The 25,875-nt window shown below is 33.7% G+C and overlaps 1 protein-coding gene across 2 annotated transcripts in view; it reads left to right on the forward strand.

The window, feature by feature from the left end:
- LOC119072845 (heterogeneous nuclear ribonucleoprotein L) overlaps positions 1–25,875 on the forward strand; it is a 217,161-nt gene that overhangs the window by 123,203 nt on the left and 68,083 nt on the right. For both annotated transcript variants that reach the window (XM_037178157.1, XM_037178158.1), the window contains exon 4: positions 10,104–10,200. In XM_037178157.1, the coding sequence (XP_037034052.1) occupies positions 10,104–10,200 (97 nt within the window). The remainder of the gene's footprint in view (positions 1–10,103; positions 10,201–25,875) is intronic.

Raw genomic sequence — 25,875 nt, forward strand, 5'->3', positions numbered from 1 at the left:
CACCCACCGAAATTTGAAATATTTCATTTTTATGTTCGCTTTCGTTTCCTTAATCTTATTCAATCTAAGCATTTAAAAGTCCTTTTCCAATAACAACGAACACTTTAATTTACATCGCTTTTTAAGTTTCCGAACCCAATGGGAACATACTACCAATCCAACATGTTACACGGTTACAATGAAGAACCGATTCTAGCAGAAAAAAAAACTTTTAATTCAAAGCAATATCTCTGCGAAAACTTTTATTATCAAAGTTTTGACTCGAAAGTTTAATTTTGCACCCTTCATAACAAAACACCAAAATCATTTATTTCAATAATTCCATAAAGAGATACCCTCATGTCGATAAAATGCGAAGTAAATTATGTGTCAGACAGAGGAGAAATGACTTTTCGATAAACAATAATAAAACAAATCTTAAAAATTCCGCCAGCAACAATAGAAGAAGACACACAGTGTATACACACTTATCGAGGAGCTTTTTTTTAAAGAAAGTTCTCTGTTCGAAAAGATATCTTCTTCATTGTTACATAAATTCTTATTAAACAAACTTATACTCTGCTCGTATCCCTGACACGTACATATACATAACGAATGCTTACACATTTTATATGTACATTCTCTTATCCGAAACCAAAAACGAAATCAGAAAATATTTTATATTAACAATATGAATGGAATATGCCACTCGGTGTTGGTTCTGGTATCTATTTACAAAAAAAGCAGAACGAAATATATAATTGATGGAAGCTAATTTAAGTTTTGTTTACCCAAGAAGATGTTTTTTTTTCCTTCTCATAAGCGATATCTCCTTAAAGAATGAACCGATCGAGAGCTTGATGGTGTAATAACTTTTTTTTTCCGTTCAGGTTTTGTGTGTGATATTTAATAATCTTATGGCGATGAATTTTCCAAACTAAATGGGGTTTTTGGCATGAGTGTTTGCTACAAATAAATTTTCCAATAAATTGATGTTTCGCAATTAGCAAAGAAAATATATATTTTCTCGGAGAGCAGCAGCTTCGGTTTTGTGTTTGGTTGGCAAATTGGGAACAGATAATTTTAATTGAAATCGGAAAATTTATTAGAATGAAAAGGAGGTTCCTTGTTATGCAATGAGTGTGTGCGGTTGAAAGATATATTAAAGATGCGATGCATGGTTTGTTGAAGATGATTAAAGTTAAATTTTGTTTATTTAGGCTGTCGTCCGTTGTTTATTCTACGTTACGGAATAATAGAACATTCAATAATGAGATTTTATTGATTTCAGTGCCTGAGATGGTGTTGTTTAATTAACTTTGTTGGCTTTTTCTTCTAGATTGTGACATTGTGGTACAATGTGCATGTCTGAACAATTTATCCATAAATACTGTGTTGACATTGAACCATTATTATGTACATTAAACGTCAGTGAAATTTAGACATGTCAGCTGTTTGACACTCATACTAACGGTTTTACGGCTTACACACGCGTACATGGAACTATTTAATTCCGATAAAGACGTATACGAACTTTTGCTTATTTAAGTGAACCTGCTGAACCGAATTCATTGCTAAATTTCACTAACATTGACTATAATTGAACTCAGAAATATTTAACCTGAACTCGGTAATTTACGCGCATATGAACTATTGACAAACATAATCCCTGTACAGTCATCGATTCTGTTACTTCTGTTACTTCTGTTGCATTATTATCTTGTTTTCTTTTACTTCATTTGTTGCGCCACACATTTGGCTATATTTATAATACAACGAACGAGTTCTTGCTTATTTTATCATTGTTATCCATAACAGATGAGATTTAAAAAGTATTCCATGTCTGTGGGTCATCAATTGATTCAGATAGGAAAAAAAAAACTTTTGAAGTTGATAAACTGAAAAATTTGCGTCTACCACACGCATACATGAAACTATTCACTCCAATAAAGACGCATAAGAAGTTTGTATAATAATGGTCCTGCTGAAAAACAGCTGAACCAAATTCATGCCTAAATTTCACTGACGTCGACTGTAATTGATCAGAAATATTGAAACTGAAATCGGTAATTTACTCCCAATGAACTGACAAACATAATCACGGTACAACAAGGCAAAGTGGCAAATGTTCAGGAACAGACCAGCAAGAAAATTTATCTGCCACATGCGACGCAGATTTTTTTGGTAAAATTTTGGTTGTTTCCAGTCAAATTTTTTTTTGGTAAAAATTATTTGGCAGATGATGAGAAAAACTAAGCCAGCTTGTTTGAACTAATTGGGTGTAAAATTTAATTTTTGCGTAACGAAGCTGAAAGCGTCAACTCTAGCGATATCATTCATTTTAGAAATTGTACTTCAAAGACTGCGTCACACTTTTCTCGAAGAGATTTTTGTTGCGATATCAGTCGTTTTAGAAGTTTTAGAACACTGCTTTTTATAACAGTTTATAACAGAAATTCGCAAATTTGGCAAAATTTGAAAATTTGACGAAATTCGAAAATTTGACGAAAATCGAAAATTTGACGAAATTTAACGAAAATCGAAAATTTAACGAAATTCGAAAATTCGACGAAAATGGAAAATTCGACGAAAATCGAAAATTCGACGAAAATCGAAATTTGACGAAAATCGAAAATTCGACGAAAATCGAAAATTTGACGAAAATCGAAAATTTGGCGAAATTTGACGAAAATCGAAAATTTGACGAAATTCGAAAATTTGAAGAAATTCGAAAATTTGACGAAGAAAGTAATTCTCTATCTGCCACCATTCAAGAAATATCTCCAAAACCACAATAGACCCACCCATTTCCAACTTTCGACATTTTTCGCAAATGCCCTTCTTTTCTACTCGTAAAACTCTGAGACTTTGCCGAAGAAAGTAACTCTGTATCTTTCATAACCCAAAAAAATATTAGTCCTTTCATCCTACGCTCGAGTAGCTCAAAATTTGGTCACTCTAATCACTCTAGCTCAAACGAATCTGACCCGATTTTTTAAATTATTTTTTTGTTCGAATCGTGTTACGAATACCTTTCATTTGATGGGTCGCACGCCTGTGTAGGTTTCAATACAGCTAAGCTACAGCCGAAAACGCGTTCCCGACCCTCGAAAACCACACTCAGAAACCACTTCGAGGCCAATAAAACAAAATTCTGGTTTTTCCTGGGGTAAAATTGAGAAAAGTCAATTTGGTGTATTTTCTATGAAAAGTGGCAATTTCAAAACGATGTATCTCCGGTAATTTTAAAGCTACATAGTCGAGTGATAGCTCGTTTTGCTCGTATTTGAAGCGCGAATAAGATAAAATAGGATTTGTGGTGATACAGGCAAAAGAAAAGAAACTTAAATTCTCGCCTATATATAGTTGCCGCGTCTCAAAAAAATTTCTTCGTTCTTTTTTTGGAAGTTAGACTGCGTCAAGTCCTCCGCTAACGCTCCGGACATGATAAGAAGATATCTGTTTGTATAATAATGCTCCTGCTGAAAAACAACTGAACCAAATTCATGTCTAAATTTCACTGACGTCGACTGTAATTGATCAGAAATATTGAAAGTGAAATCGGTAATTTACCCCCAATGAACTGACAAACATAATCACGGTACAACCATTGAATCTGTTACTTCTGTTGCATTATTCTCTTGTCAAAATAAATCTCTTAATTCATTTGTTGCGCCATGCATTTTGCTATATTTATAATAGAACGAACGAACGAACGAGTTCTCGCGTATTTTATCATTGTTATGGATAACAATGATAAAATACGCGAGAACTCGTTCGTTCGTTCTATTATAAATATAGCACTTTCAATATTTCTGATCAATTACAGTCGACGTCAGTGAAATTTAGGCATGAATTTGGTTCAGTTGTTTTTCAGCAGGAGCATTATTATACAGATAAGATTGAAAAAGTACTCCATGTATATCTAATTGCATACAAATATGTGTGCATGAACTGCTATAGTTTCGTAAGGAATAGTGAAGGTGATTCTTATCACAGGACTATAACTTGCATACTTCATGCTCGCTGAGTTATCAGTCCTCGCGTAATGAAGTAACTGACAAACCTGGATTATTCTTTCATATCTCGTTTCACAGAACCAGTATCTTGGTATTGTGCCGTTTCCCAAGTTATTGTGTTTTGTTAGAACACAACGGTCCTCGACATATTTCAAGTTTTGATTCAAATTGAAAATAAAAACTTTCGCATTCGATAAACTGAAAGCGAGCACTAGTTCTTGACTTATGCAATAAGCTGAGTGTACCAACAAGGGGGAACTCCTATTTTTCTTTGACTGCGTACAATCAATTGAAGCGTCCGAAAAATATTTCGAAAAAATCAGAGCCAATCAACTGAGTGTTCAATCCACGAATTTTAAAAATCGTCCAGCTAATACTTAATTTGCCGCGTAATCAAGCACAAGCAAGAGCTAATAAATCAACGTCTTTTAAAAAACCAATTTATCTCCTTCAACATTCCATTAATTCAACACCAAATAGCTTGAAAACGATTTCCTTTGATCCCTCACATTACTTCCATATTATTCCATTCAAATTTTCTGTTTTTTTTTTTTACATTCAAATATTGCAGTCACCGTGGCATAATACCACCACATATTATAACATCGAATATATCCGTGTTCGGTTGCCATATATTGATGGCTTTCGATTCATTTCATGACTAAATTTAATGGTATGTTGGTGGGTAGATCCAATGAAATAAATCAGTTTTTCGTGAACTATTTTTTACACTCATTTTGTAATATTTATTTGGTTCGGTGAGCTGGGATTTTTTCAGACGAAAAATCACCTCAATCACCCTTGAATCGCCCTTGATGATTTTTTTTTGTTTAAAATATTTAAAAAAATAAAAAATTTAGAACGAGATGAATAAATCCATTTTCTCATTTTCTCTGCACATTTTAGAAATTTTTCGGAAATCCCAACTGAATCCAAGCTTTATCTGGGATATCGTTGAAATGATTTAGTATTTTGTATGTGAGAAAAAAAAATCTGTTTACTTTCTGCTTTTATCAAATTAGCGCATTGGGATTTCATTTACATAATGCACACGATAGAAACAACCGATTTAATGTAAGGAAAATAAAATTTTATGATGAACCTAACTGTGTTGTATGGAAGAGAGAAAAAAATCCCTTTTTTATGAGATGAAAAATTTTCAGCAAAAAGAAATCGAATTAAGTTGTTATCTTTACGTGAAAATTTCCCATTTCCTAGTTCCTTACATATATATATTTCTACGTACCAAATGCGGGTGGTGTGTTATGTGATACGATAGGATAGTGAGTAATCTTTACTCGCCAACATTTCTTCCGATCTTTTTTTGCCTTTATTTTTCTTTATTACATTGGCCCATGTTTCATCTTATATCGTCATTACAGCAGACAACAGAAAATATCGCATCATTCGTTATTTGCTAAAGTTTTATTTATAAATCAACTCAGGCATTTCTCATACATACAAAAGTTGTGAAGGAAAAGTAAAATAAAAATTTGAGGGTGGCTTGTCCCATGAATTTTCGTTTAGGTTGAAGTGCTTGAGATTTTTCCATTATTCTTGTGTTACTATTATGTGAATGTTATACGAAATTTGTTTAGTATTTATTTGCAAATAATTTTGATTAGCTGTCGCAACAGGATCGTTGAATCATATGATTTACACTTAAGTTCGAGGATACATTTTCCTTCTATCTATTTCTAAATTGGGAAAAATAGAATCAAGGATTAATAACCTAATCCGGATGGGTTTAAAAGTGAAAATGAGTTAAGTTAGAGACCGAACAAAAGTTCTTAATGTTGCAAAGTCATTGTTGTGTGAAAGCAAAGTGATAACTATCGATACAAGACAATTTAATCAGAGGAAGTACAGTCAGTTGGACATTAGACAAGCAACAATATCACAGTGTTAGCAAATTGCATTTATTTCTAGTAGACAACATTGTCTCCAGATTGCATTGTTCCATTTATTTCGATGTTATATCCTTGTCAAATTGTTTTATCAAAATTAATCGAGGTTAAATGTGGAATGGATCAATAACTCTGACTTCAAATTTAAAATTATTACCCTGGAGGCAATTACACAATGCATTTATATGGTATATACGTAACGAACTAATCGATATCTAATACCATCGTATGCGGTACCATTATAGCTAGCCATTTATAATTGTGACAAAATTCATAAAAATCATAATTTCGATTGATTAATGATACAAGTGGGAGAGACAAATGTGTAAAATAATTTCGATTGACTCAGCTGGGTATCGAAATTTTTCTGCGTCGGATTATATTCGTTATACTCCTATGGGGGTGGACGGTTGTTATTAATTCGATGAACAGTAATCACTGAAACGTTTATGAAAATATGAAATTACAGTTGATTTATTAGCTCGGCGATCTTTAAGGACGGGATGTACATTTTACAATGTTTATTACGCCTAACAATAGGTTTCATTTCCATCGTTTTCGGAATCAAATAAACTGTTAAGAGTGAACATCCTTTTCAGTAAATATTTTGGGGAGCTTTCCCTGAATACATTTGTAATAATTCGGTGGGTAATTTCATCGATACTTTCGTATAATCCTGTAGTAGCAACTCTTTGGTGAACATAAATTTTTAGTAGCCGTTTCGCTAGGCCACAATCTATTTTATGAAGGCTTTAACGTTGAAATGATAATTCACAACTTCGTGCAGTTGTTATTTCCTTCACTTAATGCCTTTCGTATTATATTCCAAGCTTATGGTTTAATAAACGAACGAACTACATTCCGTAATTACACAAATAAAACGTTATGATCCAAGCAAAATAAACGTTTTAAATGTACTACACATTGGAGTATTAGGTTTAATTCGGTTTGTTCATTCACATATTATCTCTGCTCTTTTAAGCTAATAACAAAGTCTACAAAATTGTAACTACGTTTCGACCATTATTTGCAATTCAACTGATAGCGATAATCAACAGTGTATTATATGTACTCAGTGGATTGTGCGATGCTAAACTCCAACTGAATGTTTTTGTTAACAAATCCTAATCGATTGGCATATCCATTTGTTTCCACATTCTTTAAACGGAAAAAAACTGCCGCACACAAAAATATTTATTTGCCAATAAACTCTCACGTTCGAGGGGTAAAATATTTCGGGCCAAAATCATATCGCTGTAACGGTCGTTTTTTTTTGTGTGATGCTAATCTGTTGTTTCTTTTTGAAACTTAATGTTAAATAGAAAATTTAGATAAAAAAATCTTTTTTTTTTGTTTAACCCCCAGAAAGAAGTCGTTTTATTATTGAAATAAATGATGCTCACATAATCTGCGTTGGCAGTGGTTTGTGGTGGTAATAAAATGGTAATCAATATGGAAGCGAGCCCACTGGCCATTTAGATGGACGGAAGAATACTTTACGTAATGCCCTTTTTTCACCCCTAATGTTAAAAAATTTTCATAAAAGCATTTATCATAGAGAGGAATTACAGTATGCGGTTGAAAATATTTTTTGGATTTATAAGAGAACAGATTTGTTTTTAGAGATTTATTGATGGGAAGCGTATCCAGGTCATCAGAGCCGTAGCTACATAGCTGAACTCACCCTGAGAATGTTTATTTTCAGACAAAATAATCGATCTTAACTTGTTACAAACGGCAAGTACATTGCCAGTATTAATCTGTTGATTTAACCTGTCTCATACGGATATTCATCTGTTATCGATAACGACGACAAAAATAATGACAAGCTCTGGATGATGTCGTACTTTATATAGAAAAATGCATGTTAAAAAAATTGAAGTACTAGATTTGAAGCCGATTAAAAATACTTTGATCGTTAGAAGTAATAGACCCGATAATAATACTGGTCATATGTTTGCCATCTGTCACAGGTTAAAGTCTTGTACTTCTTTTTTTTAACAAAAAAGACCATATTACCCAGAGTTTGTCATTATTTTTGTCGTCGTTATCGATAACAGATAAATAGCCGAATGTGATAGGCTTTTTCTGACTTATAGTTCTGCTGTAAAATGGAGATCTTTCTAATAAGTGGTTAACAATCGCAGTTTACTCTTAAAATTGATGAAGCTTCAAACAAGTATTTCTAGCACAAATCAGATAGATTTGGCTGTGACTCAGTGCAAGTTTCTTCTTAAAAAAGATCGCTTACGAGACTGTAAGAAAGTCCACTGTCATAACTAGATGTGACTGCTGTTCCCCTGTATCTCTCATTTTGGATGCCATTTGAAATAGGAATTGAAAAAAATCAGAGATACATCGGAGAAACTAATGACAAGGAGAAAAGCTTAGATACTAAAATGAGATTTTTCACGTGTGCAAAACAGTAAGAGGAGTCCTTAGCATACTATTCGTTTTCAAACTTAACCGGCACACAGATTTTCTTCTAATTCTTACATTGTCAGAATTCGACTAAAAGCTATGTTCCACCAAAAAAGATCCTTCTTTAAATGCTTCCAGCACAGCCAGTAATACACTTGTCGAGAAAACTTCATTTTATTTTTTTTATTCTTTAATAAAGTAGAGGTAACATAGAAACCAGAACCAGAACGTCGAGGATTCATACCTCTCGAGCATTTGTAAGTCTATCTCTTGATATATAGTAATTGACATTTTGAGTGTTGATAGCTCTCACTACTCTTGATGGATTGGTCTAGAAGAGTCAAATCCATCAAGGATCGAAAAATTCAAACTCAACTCACTGCCAAATATGGTCTAGCTACGGACCTGGTATTCATAAGATACATTGAAACAGTACGTTGTTCACTTGTTTATTCACATTCTGGCAGACGAAATTAAAACCAATTGACTATGAGAGCTATGAGAACCAACAGAAACAGGATAAAAACTCTGGAGTAGGTAATGTTGATGGGAGAACAACTTAAACAATTTGCATATGGAAGAAAGAGTTGCATATCCCCGGCAAAAGTACAGTGTTATCCACGTAGTTATTACATGCATCCCAATGCACAATACAAAATATGCTAAAATTCCACAAAAGTGGTATGCCTTTGATTGGTCTTAATTCAACAAGCATAATCCCATTCATCAGTTCTTTTCATCTTCAATCTTCTCATAATGAGCAGCACTTGAGTGTTAACTTTATACCATTCGCTACACACATCCCTTCTCGGTGAAAAAGCATAATAGAAAGCCAATAACGAGTAGTGTACGGATGATGCGATTAACAATGTTCGATGTGAAGAGAAAAACAGCAAAGCTAATTAGCAAAATTTGTTATAGAAATTTCAGTTTGGATTTAAGATGCTTAGCGAATATACTGCTATTAAAATGGTGTGGTAGGAAACACTGCGATAAACGCGTTGTTGTACTGTTCATTGTTTCAAAAATTATTGTTTATTGGTGCGGGGATTTAAGCGCTCAATTATTAACACATTAGAAAATCGTTGAAATTGGTCCATAACTGTAACACTGTGTTACATATTTATCATTGCTCGACAGAATTACATTTATGTACCCAACAAAAACTCTGAAATTTATTACATTTTCGTTTCAAATGTGGAAAATTTTATCACACTTTGCATTTTACACCGAAATGATAATTTGTTTACACAACAAAATACATGTTTATTAGTCATTGGCGAACGCTCTTAATAGGGTGATAAAAATAGTTTCAATTCTTTTCGTTTTAATATCTTGCTTCTTTCATACATTTTCTTTCGTCGAATGTCTTTTACATTTTCCGTTTGCAATGGCACATAATATGGGAACTCTATAAATTTGAGCAGATGATGGGTACGAATATAAAATTCGAGGAAAAAAACAAACCAGCCTATGGTTGTTGTGACCGTAAATTATTTTTAGCATTTTTTTTATTATGATTAGGTCGTTACAATCTATACAATGAGATTTGATTATTTTTAGAAATGAGTTATGTGTTTTTAATTGATTGATTGTTGGACGCATTGGAAACTTCTGCCAATTGGGTCATTGATTGATCAATCTCTCTAGAGCACATATTTAACACTGGAATACTGTGTTATCATTCTACGACACCACTTAATTTAATTTTAATATTTTTATTAAAGCTGAACAGATAACTAGATAATTTCCTTAACCAAATATTTTCCGTAAATACATTTGACTCATTGGAAGCGGCCACACGAGCACGAGAAAATCTCAACGGAGCTGACATATATTCGGGATGCTGTACACTAAAAATTGACTATGCAAAGGTTAGTATAATAGTTATGTATGGTTTTGAATTATTTAGCATATTTCGGATAATGGATTCGATTTCATATTTCGGGTCTTCTCAGAGGAAATCTTTTTTTGATGATCGAAATAATGGAACAATCAAAACTTCCGACGTTTGTAGCGGGTAATTTTGCAAAATTATAGTTGAGCTTACAAAATTGTGGATTCTCCAGAAGTCGTAATGACAGAAATTGTGATTACAGTGAACCCCAACCTTTGTGACGCAATTTGCTTCAGCTGTTTTACAGCTGATCCACTCACATTCCAACATTAACTTATACGTGTTTATACGGTTTTACCATAACCACGTGCGATTGACTATTAAACTCGGATAAACACGTATAAGACAAAGAGGTTGTTTGAGTGTATCAGCTGAAAAAAGCTGACACTGCAAAATGCATCAATAATTTTGTTGGAGTCAACTGTATCAATTGAAATGTTTCTTCTTGAATTGTTCCGTTACACATTTAAAGCTCATCTTTACATAAACGACAAGCTTGTCATCAGCAGAATCAGCGAATCTTTTGATTTTAAAAGATCAAAATCTTTTACTTCAATTGTTTTAACATGAGTTTTGCCATATTAGACCAAATCAACCAGAGTTAATCGTTAGTTTGGTTGGTTCTCTCGATAGCAGATGAATAATAATTAGCTTTGTCTGTCGAAGGAGTTACTGAATCATGAAATTATATCACTTTGTTCAGGCGAAATTGCCTAAAATCAATCGTCCAAGACACAAACGTAAATGACTATTTAGGTTCAGAGGATCCTTGGTGTGAAAAACTTTCATGAAGAAAGTGTTTTTTGTCGAGAATATGAAGAAATGAGAAGAAGTACGAGGAATCAGATATTCAGAATTAAACGAGAATTTAGAGTTTTAGTCACTGTAGTTTCGAGTTTGGTCCTAAAGCTCTGCACTTTTCGTTGAAAGTTGAGCAGGTGACATGAGGTAAAAAATTGAAGTGAAAATCGTTGCATTTATTTTGAGCCGATACATTGGAATGTAAGAAGAGATTTGTGCTCGTTTGAATCAGTCACAAACACTCAAAAGAGTAAAAGTGACGCAAGCCCCTGTGCATACTTCCAAAACAACTGATATCCATGAATTCCATGAATACAACTGATATCGCTGGAGGTGACGCATTCTGCACTTGTACGCAAAAACTGTAACAGCAAAAATTTGACCAAAGAAATTCTAGAAACAAAATTTTACCAAAAAAGTTTTGCGTCACAAAGTGGCAGATGGTTCGGACGTATTAGGACATATTCTTGCCTATTTTAAAAAATTTCTTAAAAGTACTTTCCTTTGCCACTTGTAACGCAACATTTTTTTGGTAAAATTTTATTTCTAGAATTTCTTTGGTCAGATTTTTGCTGTTACAGTTTTTGCGTACAAGCGCAGAATGCGTCACCTCCAGCGATATCAGTTGTTTTGGAAGTATGCACAGGGACTTGCGTCACTTTTACTCTTTTGAGTGTTTTTGACTGATATCAGCTCTTTTGGAAGAATTAGTAGATTGAAAAAAATTGAAAAAATTTAAAAAATTTGAAAAAATTTAAAAAATTTGAAAAAATTTAAAAAATTTGAAAAAATTTAAAAAATTTGAAAAAATTTAAAAAAATTGAAAAAATTTAAAAAATTTGAAAAAATTTAAAAAATTTGAAAAAATTTAAAAAATTTGAAAAAATTTGAAAAATTTGAAAAATTTGAAAAATTTTGAAAAATGTTGATGTATATATGGTTCTGCAGTCTACGACAAAAAATTTTTTTTGAAATTTTTTCTAGTAATAGGACTTGCGTCACGGGCGCAATGCTAACGCGCGCCCATGATTCATAAAGTCATTTTATATCTATTATCTAAATACGCATTGAACTTTGTTCATTTTCGCCCAAAAATATGTGGCTAAGTTATGTGATTCGTTGTACAAGAACAACGCAATAATTTCGCTTTTGAAAAGATTCACACATTTCCATCGGTTTTGCATCATGTTACATTCAGATGTGACTATTTCTCCATTTCGACATCCATTAAACTCGTTTCCGATTTAAGTCACAAATGCTATTGTAAGCTTTGTGCTTATCCTTTTTCACAGCCTCACCAAATTAAAATATTCAAATTATTTAATAAAATATCCCGCTGTTACACCGAAATCCTTAAGCTTAGACATTAATTAAACAACTCACGATATACACCACATTACGGTGCGGTACACTCTGCTTTAAGTTCATAATTAATTTAAATCCTTTTGAACAGATCCTAACCTCTGCAACTTTCTACATTCTACTCTTTAATCTTATAATTTATTCAACCGTTTTAAAAAAAAAAACAAAAAATCCTCATCCAGCTACAGCTCGCTTGAAGCTGCTTCTGCGTCTAATGAAACTGTGCCCGTGTTACACCTTTTTTTCCTACATCAAATGGCAAAATAAATGCATAAAAGTGTTATTTAATATTAACGCAATTACACCACTTTTGAATTATGTATGTACCGTAGGACAAGCAGCAGCGCCCGTTTCTTTTGCTTTGAAATTAAATTATCTTTCTCTTGTTTGTTTATTCATTCATCCCGTTCGAAACGATGCTGTGTTTAGACGTTACACTTAACCATAGTAAATTCGTAACATACAAATTCGGTTAAATTTCCCTGGAGGTTAGTTGTACCTTATGTAGCACTGATTGTACATTACAATTCGTTTCAACTGAACACCACATTCTTAGGTTATTAATCTTCACTCGGCCACTCACACGTGTCTTTGTTCGTAAGATTTTCTATCTACCGATACTGTTGCTTGCCTACCAATGATAGCATTGGGATAGACCGAAACTCGTCTCTTATTTACTACTGCCCATTCCATAATGAGAGTGAAGCAATCGAACAACTGACTATTGAAAATTTACCCAATTTTCGGATCACTAATTATAACCACAGCGACGCAGATAACTTTCCATGTATTCATTGAACGCTTTGTGTAATTTCAAGTGGATCTTCAAACCTATTACCAAATTGAACATTGCCAATATAACAATTGCAAGCGAACAATTGAAACGTACAATATTGCCAGTACTTTTAAGCTAATTAAAGAATTGTCGTGCTGAAAATCAAGCATTGAAATGGAAAATATAATTAGTCAAAGTCTGAGGACGTACAAGATGTTTTTGTGGTTATTAACAGAATGTACAATTGGTACAAACGTGTACATCACTAACGTTGTATTTGTACCGTGTTGTGAAAGGTATTTTAAGCAAGGCAATGATAATAATAGATATGATCGAATGGTTTAAATACGGTTAAAGCGTTCAATGAATGCATGTGCAGTGCATTTATAGTGTAAGTGACATCTGACTTCAAAGCAGATGTGAGGGTAAACATTAAAGCTGTTACCATTTTCCGCTCGAATTAAACTACCACCATAAAGTTGGAATTACATTTTAACGACAATTTAAAAATTTACGATTCTCTCAGGGCCGGAGTCAGACGAAAAGAACACCTTAGGCGCTCCTGCAACTGTTATCGTTTTGTATAAATGATGTACGCTGAGACGAAGCCAGGGCTTACTTTAGAGAATTTTAATTCTGAAAATTCCGAAAATTCTGAAAAAATTCCGAAAAAGTTCCGAAAAATTCTGAAATAATTTTTCGGAATTTTTCAGAACTTTTTCGGAATTTTTTCAGAATTTTCAGAATTTTCAGAATTAAAATTCTCTAAAGTAAGCCCTGGACGAAGCTATATGTGGGATTGGTTGGTAGTAAAACTTATAGTTCATTGCTGATTATCTGATTACAATTTAGAACAGTTAGAAGGTATTGATATTGATACTCACTCTAAACTTCTGTCTCTCCTAGTTTGTATGCAAAAAAATCTTCTTAACGTACACATACCCAACCCCAAGTTAGAGCCCTTTGATGCCTTTCTTCTGGTTACGGTACTGGGTCTTCTCCTGTCACCCTTTGGTGAATGACTATGATCTTTACTTACCTCTTTATTACACTAACATCTCGGTATTGAGATGAAATTAATTCTGTTGGAGCACATTTATGCTCTCACGTTTGTACCCATGGGATGACTTACCCATGGGATGTTCATCATGCTCGTAATAACTCCGTTGTTTAGGAAAGCCATGAATATGTAAAATGGTTTAGTTGACCAGAGTAAAATTATTTTATTTGACTGAATTTGATGCACATTCGGGACGATTTTGGAATGCTAAAAGGTTTGTTGTAGAGAATTAAGTGCTTTGGTTCGATGAAGTAATTTATTTATGGTTAAAAGAGACAGGAGTCTGCATTGGGAAAGCTTATTTTGCGGATATTTAGTTGCTTGATGGGCCTTTACTCGAATCTTTGACAATGAAACTACGGCCGGCAAGTATATCGTAAAGTAGTCATTAAATCTCCTACTTCATTTGTTTAAATCTTTTACTTCATTGACTTTAACATAATGTTTGCTATTTAAAAGAACACTAGCCGAAGCTCATTGCTTAGTGTTAAAGTTACTGTCGATAACAGATGACAAGACCTGTCGATCCTGTGTTATTCTGTAGGGGCGACACTTTTGTCGCCGTATCGTGACCTTTGCTAATAGTGTTGTCAGCTTACACCTAAAGTACCAATATTGTGGTCTGAAAATAGCCATTGAATCAATTGAAGGTGTCGTCTCAATTCTTTCATAATACTTCTCCATAGTGTTTCTACATGGTTCCCATATTTCATCAATAATTTCCCTTATAGAACGGGTAGCGCTTAAAAGCAATACCGGATAAGTAAAGTTTTCGGTTGCGTCTGCTGTTTTAAATAATATTCCAATAGTTTATACACAGTGGAAATTTAAAGTTCTAATACCGAAGGAAGGTGCTTTCCTCACAGTTACTTTCGTAAAACTTTCTCTTCTCTAAACACACCACACTGCTATTGATACAAATGCGCCTCGCACACCTTAAATATAATTTCAAATAATAAACTCGCGTATAGCAACACACACCACTAATACCGTACAATATCTTTGCGAACAGTATAATGGCACAATTGAATTTATTTGTCCCTTTCTGCTTTCCTGTTTCTTGTGGTTTCTCGGAATTATAACAAAAACCACATTCTATTTATTCAGTGATTGTATGAAAGCAGACTTGGAGTGTACTTCTGAAATTAAGTTTTTTTTTCTCTCTGCTTTCTTCATAAAAGTATGCTTTGCATAAATATAGGCTTAAGGACCCTTAATAATGTGGAAAAGAAGCGAGACATTAACTAACAATATATGCACGAAATCTCATTTTCATGATTATTCTCGGTTTAGTGGTGTCATTTCTGGGTACATAAGAGTTATGAAAAAGATTATTTTTCTCGAATTTATGTCAAAATAAGTTTTCATTTTATGCTTAAATCCTTGGGTTCATTTTCTGCTTTTTTATTTTTATTTTTATACTACAATTGTCTTGTTTTCGTAAGATGTTTTCAGTCTTTAAAATATGTAAATTCATTATTATCGAGAGGAAAATCCCAACAAAAATCTCTTCGAGAAAAGTGTGACGCAGTCTTTGAAATACAATTTCTAAAATGAATGATATCGCTAGAGTTGACGCTTTCAGCTTCGTTACGCAAAAATTAAATTTTACACCCAATTAGTTCAAACAAGCTGGCTTAGGTTTTCTCATCATCTGCCAAATAATTTTTACAAAAAAATTTTTTGACTGGAAACAACCAAAATTTTACCAAAAAAATCTGCGTCGCAAAGTGGCAGATTTTCAGGAACAGACCAGCAAGAAAATTTATCTGCCACATGCGACGCAGATTTTTTTGGTAAAATTTTGGTTGTTTCCAGTCTAAATTTTTTTTTTTAAACATTATTTGGCAGATGATGAGAAAACCTAAGCCAGCTTGTTTGAACTAATTGAGTGTAAAATTTAATTTTTGCGTAACGAAGCTGAAAGCGTCAACTCTAGCGATATCATTCATTTTAGAAATTGTATTTCAAAGACTGCGTCACACTTTTCTCGAAGAGATTTTTGTTGGGATATCAGTCGTTTTAGAAGTGTAGTCAACACTGCTTTTACAGTTTACAGTTTTAATTCAAAAATTTTACGAAATTCGAAAATTTGACGAAGTTCGAAAATTTGACGAAATTCGAAAATTTGAGGAAATTCGAAAATTTGACGAAATTTGACGAAATTCGAAAATTTGACAACATTTGACGAAATTCGAAAATTTGACGAAATTTGACGAAATTCGAAAATTTGACGAAATTTGAAAATTTGACGAAATTCGAAAATTTGACGAAATTCGAAAATTTGACGAAATTTGACGAAATTCGAAAATTTGACGAAATTCGAAAATTTGACGAAATTTGACGAAATTCGAAAATTTGACGAAATTCAGAAAATTTCACGAAAATCGAAAATTTGACGAAAGTAATTCTCTATCTGCCACCATTCAAGAAATATCTCCAAAACCCCAATTGACCCACCCATTTCCAACTTTCGACATTTTTCACATATGCCCCTCTGTTCTACTCGTAAAACTCTGAGACTTTGCCGAAGAAAGTAATTCTCTATCCTCTAACCCAAACAAATATTAGTCCTTTCATCCTACGCTCGAGTAGCTCAAAATTTGGTCACTCTAATCACTCTAGCTCAAACGAATCTGCCCCGATTTTTTAAATTATTTTTTTGTTCGAATCGTGTTACGAATACCTTTCATTATATGGGTCGCACGCCTCTGTAGGTTTCAATACAGCTAAGCTACAGCCGAAAACGCGTTCCCGACCCTCGAAAACCACACTCAGAAACCACTTCGAGGCCAATAAAACAAAATTCTGGCTTTTCCTGGGGTAATGGCGTATCACATTTTCATTTTTATGCCCACCCTGAGGTTCCTGCAAAATTTCATGGAGATTGGCTGACTAGTTTCCGAGATCGACCGTCGATAGATAGACAGATAGATAGAAACATACAGAGTAAGTTGAAAGATTTTGATTGTTTGGAAAACGTTAATTTGGTGCATTTTCTATCAAAATGACCAACTTCAAAACGATGTATATCCGGCAATTTTAAAGTTACATAGTCGAGTGATAGCTCGTTTTGCTCGTATTTGAAGCGCGAATAAGATAGAATAGGATTTGTGGTGATACAGGCCAAAGGAAAGAAACTTAAATTCTCGCCTATATATAGTTGCCGCGTCTCAAAAAAAATTCTTCGTTCTTTTTTTGGAAGTTAGACTGCGTCAAGTCCTCCGCTATCGCTCCGGACATGATATGCGTGGAAGATTTTCGTTTTGCATTTTTGTTAAAAAGTTAGATTTTCCTTTTGTTATACAACTCTCATTCTGACATCTCATCCGATCAAAAGAATTCGTAATTCCGACAGTTGAGAAGAAAATTTTCCTCAACTTTTTCACTTAATTAACGAGCCTGAATTAACTGGCTCAGAGTCTGGCACTGTGTAATTCATTAAACAAAAGATTTGAAAACAAGAGATGTAATGCAGTAGACAATAAAATCAAGTGAAAATCAAACTGGTGACCCAAATTATCTGCTGGGAAAATCAGATTCGTATCGTTGGAAAAGTAACTTTCAATGGGTTTTTTGTTTTTATATTGAGACACCAGACACACACACACTACTTTAACAAATTGTTCAACATTTAAATTTTAATTTCAAGTGGATTTAGGACTTAAATCAAACGCCTAAGCTAAGCCATTCCCAATGAACCTTTTTCGTTTATTATACCTATATCTCATCCGAGCCATACATTCGAATTAACATCTTCTCGGAATGGAATCCTCCTCACAACGTACGAACCAATAACAATAAATTAACACGAATTGTAAGTTTTTCCTTTTTGTTTCTAAATAGCTTTTTAGCATTTAATGGATCGTTGGCCCATAAATATTTCGGATTCCTTAACGCTGCTGGTGAAGGGCATCCAGACCCCGAACAGTTGTGATTCCATTAACTTATACCAATTCCCCTTTATTTTCGGTGTATTTCTGTATTATCTACAATCTACATAACCAGTATGTCGACTTGCGTGCCAATCAACAATATAACGAGACATTAAGGACAAGCCGGAAATGAAGTTTTTCGTTTTCGTTCACAATTAGGAAATTGAAATTTTAGTGTTTCGGCGAACGGTATTTCTTTTTCGGTTATTGTTTTTTATGCGTTATTTTCGGTTAAGATTATCGTGATGTAGTTAAAAAACAAGAAAAGGCAATCGATGATTATTTTAAAACCATTTGCTCAATGTTAATGGGAAATCGACACAAACGTAAACATCGTAAAAACAACATTTCAATAAATTGTCGAACAGTCTAAAATGTGTGAGAGAAAAATCAGACTCGAATTTTATATGATTTCCACACTAATTAGTTCAAATCTAATGCATATGTGCATATATACGTGCAGTGCGCATTGGCAACTGTTGCCCTGCTGTTCAGTTGGATCTCGTTCAAACTCAGTTATTTTTAATTACAGACGATTCTTCAAATGAAAATTGTTGAGATTTTATCCGCGATGCATACCATCATCTCCCTATGTCGTGTCTCTTGATTCAAATCGTATGAAAAGAAAAAAATTGATAGCAAAATTACATAATCAAAGTTTGTTGACCGAAAAATGTCTACCAATATAAATACAGACTTCGGTGGTGCTCTAAATAAACGAACTCTGAATAATGTAAAATTTATCAAATTCAAAGTGACACCGTCGAATGACTAAGTCAGCCGAAAATTTATGTAGAGAAAAAAAAATCGACTTGACGTCACAAATCACAACACATTTTTCAGTAAAAAAAAATTAAACAAAATTGTTAAACCACAGAGACAACATCCAATGTCACCGATCTTCCACACACATGCAACCTAACAAATAAATAACAAAATCTAAATTATGAGTCGCGTGCTCACCAACTATAAATAAATCATTTTCTTATGTAGACGGTTTTTTCTTCTTCTTCTTCGCCGAGTTATTGCTATATTTCTTACTAGTTTTCGACTGTTTTTATTTTGACAAAGTCTAGGAAATTTATTATGAAGCAATTTAAATTTGCTAAATCATAACTCTTAATTTTGAATTATTTGTTCGTGTAATTGGTTTTTTCCTTCAAATTTGGATCATCTTAATTGGATATGGTGTGTCAATCATCGAGACAACATCATTAAAAGATAATCAAACGATGCAATGAGATTTGAAAGGTCGTTCAAACATGTCTACCTAATTCATTTGGATCGGATTGGCATTTTTTTGTCAACTTAACTAAATCATAAAGCAATCTAACTAGAGCTTTAAAGCTCTGCGTTGGACTGAACTTTAGAATTTCATTATTTTCTGTTGTAAACTGTCAACCACAGCCACTGTCAAAACCAAATACTTAAGGTTTAGTACTGCAGTGGTTGACTGCCAATGAAATTTTAACTGACCTGCCGAAATGTGGGATCAAGACAACTAATCGATTTTATGTGGGATCAAGACAACTAATCGATTTTGATTTCAAATTTCCCTTACTATCAGAGCCTACCACATACTGAATCTTAGACCGTTTAAGTAGGTCTAAGTTTTCAATAGAAATTTTGAGCAGAAAAATTAATACGATTGTCGCATTTCCCTCAACTCTCTCACATAATTCGAGTCACATTTCCCGAATTTTTCTAAATTTTTCTAAATTTTTCAATGATTTCCAAAATTTTTTTTAAGGACAATTCAAGATAAATGGGACAATGTTTTCCCAAAAATAGTCACTGGTTTAAGGGAAGATACAAAGACTGAAATACAACAGATTCAGAACGACATTAAATCTGTTACTTCTTGAAGTGGCGTCTCATATTTGGTATAAAAAAAAACTCGTTTGTTTAAACATTCATTTTACTTATATTAGAATATATAAGCTACAGTTCTTCATTTATTGTCATTGTCGATAACAAATGAATAGTCGGTTGGCTTGATTTCTTATAACTCTCGATTTTTCTTTACAATTTCTGGTGATCGATCACCACATTTGCTTCGTATATGTTACACACAGTTGATTCTCCTAATGAGTTCCTTGTATGACCAGTTGCTCGAACATAATCCTATCCATTCACTTTTATTTTCTCAAAGGACTCGTAAAACTTTACAATTAGAATCCAGCCCGAACAAAACCGGCAATAAAGTGAAAAAGTTATTTAACCTTTTCGTCTCGAAATAAAACTGGAAATTGCACGAATTTCCAACTTATGTAAATTTCTCTCAGTTTACACTTCTGGTACCAAACAAAATCCTTTAAGTTTAATGAACCGTCTAATTAAATGCTATAAATTTTATCGGTCGTCTGTATGCAAACATTAGGTGACTGTGTGTCCTGCAATACTATTTGTATGATGTAAGCAAAATGTTTGTGAGTGAAGTGAACCGAACAGCTACAGAAACACTGGTCATTTGCCATGATACACATTTTCTAAACGGAAAAACTTTGCTTTGTTTTTCGGGTCATATTCTCGACCTTGCTAGTATTATTGTCAATGCGATAGCTAATGTGTTGATATTTTCGATGTAATTTATCGTGATCAATCAAAACATCAGGCACACACAAAAAGAGATACCAGAGGTGTGAATTGGCTATCGAATATCGGTAATGTTGGGCCATAAAGCTGCACAGCTATGGGAAAGTTATATTTTTTTATTGAATAAACTTAGCACATTAGTGTTGATGGAAAGGATATTATGTGGATCAAGACAGAGAGAAGAAAAAAAACTTTACTTTGCTGTCGATTTTTTCATCCGGAATTTTAGTTATGCGTATAACGCCTGTCTATACGGGTTATGCATAGAGCATACTGATTACAAAATCCGATACGCGTTGGCAGTTTTTTTTTCTGTTCAAGCAGAGCATAGGGTGCTGAGCTCATATAATATTCCGGCACAAAAAGTAGACAAATTTTTTATGGAAAATCTTTAGAAAAGCGAATCCTTCGTAAAAGTAAAAAACCTTTCACCCGATTATGTGTATTTTACTCCACAGGAAAACCTGCAGGAAAAACATTTAGGAAAAGCTTTAATCGAACAACCAAATAGCCCAACAGATTAATATTTTCCTCAGCGCACCATACATAGTGTTTCCATTAGCTCACAAAAGTGTAATTAGTTAATGGCAAACTTTTACTTCTGGTAACGTACACTATTCACCAGGAAAACTTTTACATTTCCGTCGTTTTTTTTTACATAAATCATAAGAATCTGCTTAAAGCTTCAGATAACATGGAACGTTTTTAACTTGTGCAATAATAAATCCATCGTATGCTTCTCTCCGGAGAGCAAATGATAATCCATCTTCCATTTTCTTTTTTATTTTATTTATTTCTCTATATTTTCGAAGATTCAACGCGAATCTCTGCCACAATAAATAAAACAGTTTGAAACGTTCAGCATTATATACACACATGCATAAACGAAAACCACCATCAAACCTCTTTTCTGCATTTTATTTATTATGCAATTAATTGTTGAGAAAACTGTTGCACCAAACGATTATATGCACACCACACTGTATTCTAAATACGAAGTGACTATTGGCAGGCGCCTGCCAATAGTGAAAATATTATTAAAATGACTATTGGCAGGCGCCTGCCAATAGCCCAAATATTATTAAAATGACTATTGGCAGGCGCCTGCCAATAGCCCAAATATTATTAAAATGACTATTGGCAGGCGCCTGCCAATAGTGAAAATTTTATTAAAATGACTATTGGCAGGCGCCTATCAATAGTTTTTCTTATAGAATTTTGACTATTGGCACAGACGATAATTTAAAAATGAAAATGCTATTCGCATTACGTATTCTAGAGCTTTCGAAACCAAATATTATTAACGTCTTTATATCAGAATATTAATTAGATCAAATAGTCAGCTATATTAACCTTTTATGAATCATATGGTTCAGGCGTGTGTTTTGTTCCTACTTAATCCTTCTACAGATTGTGTGAGGGAGAAGTTTAGTCTGATACAACTAAATTCATTTCTACAATTTGTAGGAGTAAAGATTTTGGTTTGTTCCTACAGAATTCATCGTTCTACAAACTTTGCAATGAAAGAGTTTTGTTTGTTCCTACCGAATTCATTTCTCTACATACTTAGTAAAGGTGTTGTTCGGTTTGTTCCAACTGAATTCTTCCTTCTACAAACTGTGTAAGGAAGGACTTTGGTTTGTTCCTACCGAATTCATCCTTCTACAATGGTTTGTTCCTACTGAATCCATCCTTCTACAAACAGTGTAAATAAAGAGTTTGGTTTTTTCATTCTCCTACAAACTGTGTAAGGAACGAGTTTGATTTGTTCCAACTGAATCCATCCTTCTACAATTTGTGTGAGGAAGGAGTTTGGCTTGTTTCTACTGAATCCATCCTTCTACACACAGTGTAAATAAAGAGTGTGGTTTTTCATTCTCCTACAAACTGTGTAAGGAAAGAGTTTGGTTTGTTTCAACTGAATTCATCCTTCTACTAACTGTAAAAGGTAAGAGTTTGGTTTGTTCCAAATTTACTCATCCGTTTACAAACTGTGTACAGAATGAGTTTGGAACTGATTTCATACTTTTTCAACTTGAATAAGGAAGGTTTCTGTATTCTGATTGATCAACTGAATTCATCCTTCTACAAATTGAATTCGGTTTTTTTTACTGAATTTATCCTTTGACGAAATATGCCTCATTTCGTCATTTTGTTGGACCTTGACAAAAGGTCACTTCCTCAGAATGTGCGAATAGCGAAGAAGAGGCTATTCGTATGTACATTGTGCGAATAGTCACTTCATAATATGATGAGATGACGAATAACGCGAAAGCGATACATAGACAAAAAGTACTAGCAGAAAAATTCAAGGTTCCAATGGGTCATCTCTAAACTGATCACAGCATATGCTGTGTCGTCTTCATTAATCTAGTAGAAATAGTATATTACGTTGGGTGCTGCGAAAGTCATACACTACATGAAGTACCAATTTTGTGTTACGAGACGAACTCACAAGTGTGTATTTAAGCAACAAGGTTAGCATTAGGGGGGTCCAAAAAATAAAAGTGTCGAGGAAGTTGGCGGACCCCTGGGAAAATAAACCTTTATGGCCTCCTGATAAAAATTGTATATGGGGCCGATGCGATCCGAGTTGGTTTATGGGTCGCTCAAGGACGAAATGTGTGAAAAAACACTGAAATTTTCCATACATTTTTTCCATTACTTTGTATGGGAAATTTTTTTTAACGACAATATCAAACTTTTTTGGTCCAGACAACTTAGATTAGATGCAAAAGCAACAAAAATGCGTTGGTTCCACTTTTTGGAATTTTTATATCGTCTGGGCACACCTAACAATATTGATATAGACAAAAATCGACATATAATTTCCAAGTAATACAAAGTCAGGCGAGGTCACTATTTAAATTAAGTGTTAGGTGTCGTTGTAAAGGTAATGACAGTGGCTTTCTAACGAGCCCACACACAATAAGTTTCAAGTTGGTGTCTTGACGTAACAGTCATTTGAAAATTGCCTGAGTTCACGACCCTGACATTTTTGCACCAAAATCGATTTCTATATAGCTTCAAAAAATTGTTTTCGATAAAATTTCTTTTTGCAATGAAAGCTTATGCCATAAGCTCTCGTTAGACATGAATATATCCGATGCAAATCCCATAAATGTTTTGGAAGAACCCAAAGACTGAGTGAACAGATTACGAATCTATGACTGACTTAAGAGATGCGAATGCACTTACAAATCATTAAATCGGTCTCTTTGGATTATTCTGAAGTGAAATAATCCAACTCACCTTAAGAAGTGACCTCAGCATCTGTTAGTTACGTTCAATTTTTCATTAACCCTCATTTTCGTGGTTTTTCACATATTTCGTCATTGCGCGACCCATAAACCAACTCGGATCGCATCGGCCCCATATATATTTTTTATCAGTGGGTCATATAGGTTCGTTTTCCCCGGGGTCCGCCAACTTTCTCGAAACTTTTATTTTCCCATACGATTCTGGACCCCCCTAGTTAGCATAAGCAGATTGTCATTATCTGTTTGCTACCTTTTTGTAATGTCCACATCATTTCATAGAATAGGCGATTACATCTGGAGAAAATTTATTTAATAAACTTTCCTATGCAATTCTCAAAAGCTAATTAACATTTGGATTACTGAGAAATATTAGAAATTATTGAGCTGTAAATTTGAATAGTCCAGAATATTAAAATACACTATTCGCAGGCGCAGAGGTGTAGCATGTCGAGAATATTAGATTAGTTGGCGCCGCGCCAACTAATCTAATATTCTCGACATGCTACACCTCTGCGCCTGCGAATAGTGTATTTTAATATTCTGGACTATTCGCAGGCGCCTGCCAATAGTCATTATAATAATATCTCGCTATTGGCAGGCGCCTGCCAATAGTCACTTTAATAATACTTTCACTATTGGCAGGCGCCTGCCAATAGTCATTTTAATAATATTTTGACTATTGGCAGGCGCCTGCCAATAGTCATTATAATAATATCTGGCTATTGGCAGGCGCCTGCCAATAGGACCTACCTTCTAAATATGTTCCACTGTTTATCAACATCGTGTAAACCAATTTACTCGTTGCTTTTAAAGCATAAATCCTTTGTTTGTGTACACAAGCTTATTCCGTACCATATATAAACGACTCTTGTTTAACACTTGTTTCCATCACATTGCAGTTTTTATAATTTTTGTTTTTTCACTTTTTCGTTGCAACGTGAAAAATTATGGAATAGGGTAATCGAACTGAGTTGATACCTGCTCGTTAGGGAGAGTATTTATTTAACAGCAGAGGTACTGCTTCCTTAACATTGTTTGGTTAAATAAAAAAAATCGAATTTGATTTTGCTTTTTTCGCTGTACGGCTGAGTATTTAAAAGCAAAAAGTTTGCTATTGGATAAACTATAAATGGAAATATGTCAATAGCTGCAGGTCGTCGAATTAGTTTTTTTTTAAAGAGCGCTCACCCCTTGGCAATTTTCTAGCCTACATTTGTGCTCAAAAATATTCGTTTTTTGATGATATCTCTGGGCCAAAATCGTTTTTTTGAAAAAGCAAAACCATTACAGCATGCAAAAATGTGTTACTTTTAAGGGAAAAATTGGTTTGTGGTCGATAACTTAACCCACTTGGAGAAACCTTTGCAAAACACATAAATATACACATTTGTAAAGGTTTCTCCAATTGGAATAAGTTATCATCCACAAACCAAGTTTTCTGTTAAAAGTAACACATTTTTGCGTGCTTTAATGGTTTTACTTTTTCAAAAAAAGTTTTTGGTTCAGAAAAATCATCAAAAAACTAATATTTTTGCGCACAAATGTAGGCTAGAAAATTGCCAAGGGGTGAGCGCTCTTAAATCTCATTACGTGAAATGCGTGTCAGGACAAATGAAGTAAAGGATTTCGTATCTAACATTAGGGAATACTTTGGACGAAAGAAGTAATAGATTTAATGATTAAATGACAATACGTTTCCCGTTCTAAAAAGGTTAAATCTGCAATTAATCACTTTACCTCGTAGCCATATATTTTTCAGCGCACGTCCTGATTTTCTTTATGAGCGTAGCGATGACTACTGCTAAAAAAATCAAAACTAGCACAAAATACAAATCATACATAACAAACAAACGACGAGTGCATC

Source organism: Bradysia coprophila, assembly GCF_014529535.1.
Source record: "Bradysia coprophila strain Holo2 chromosome IV unlocalized genomic scaffold, BU_Bcop_v1 contig_84, whole genome shotgun sequence".
NCBI classification, from domain to species: Eukaryota; Metazoa; Arthropoda; class Insecta; order Diptera; family Sciaridae; genus Bradysia; species Bradysia coprophila.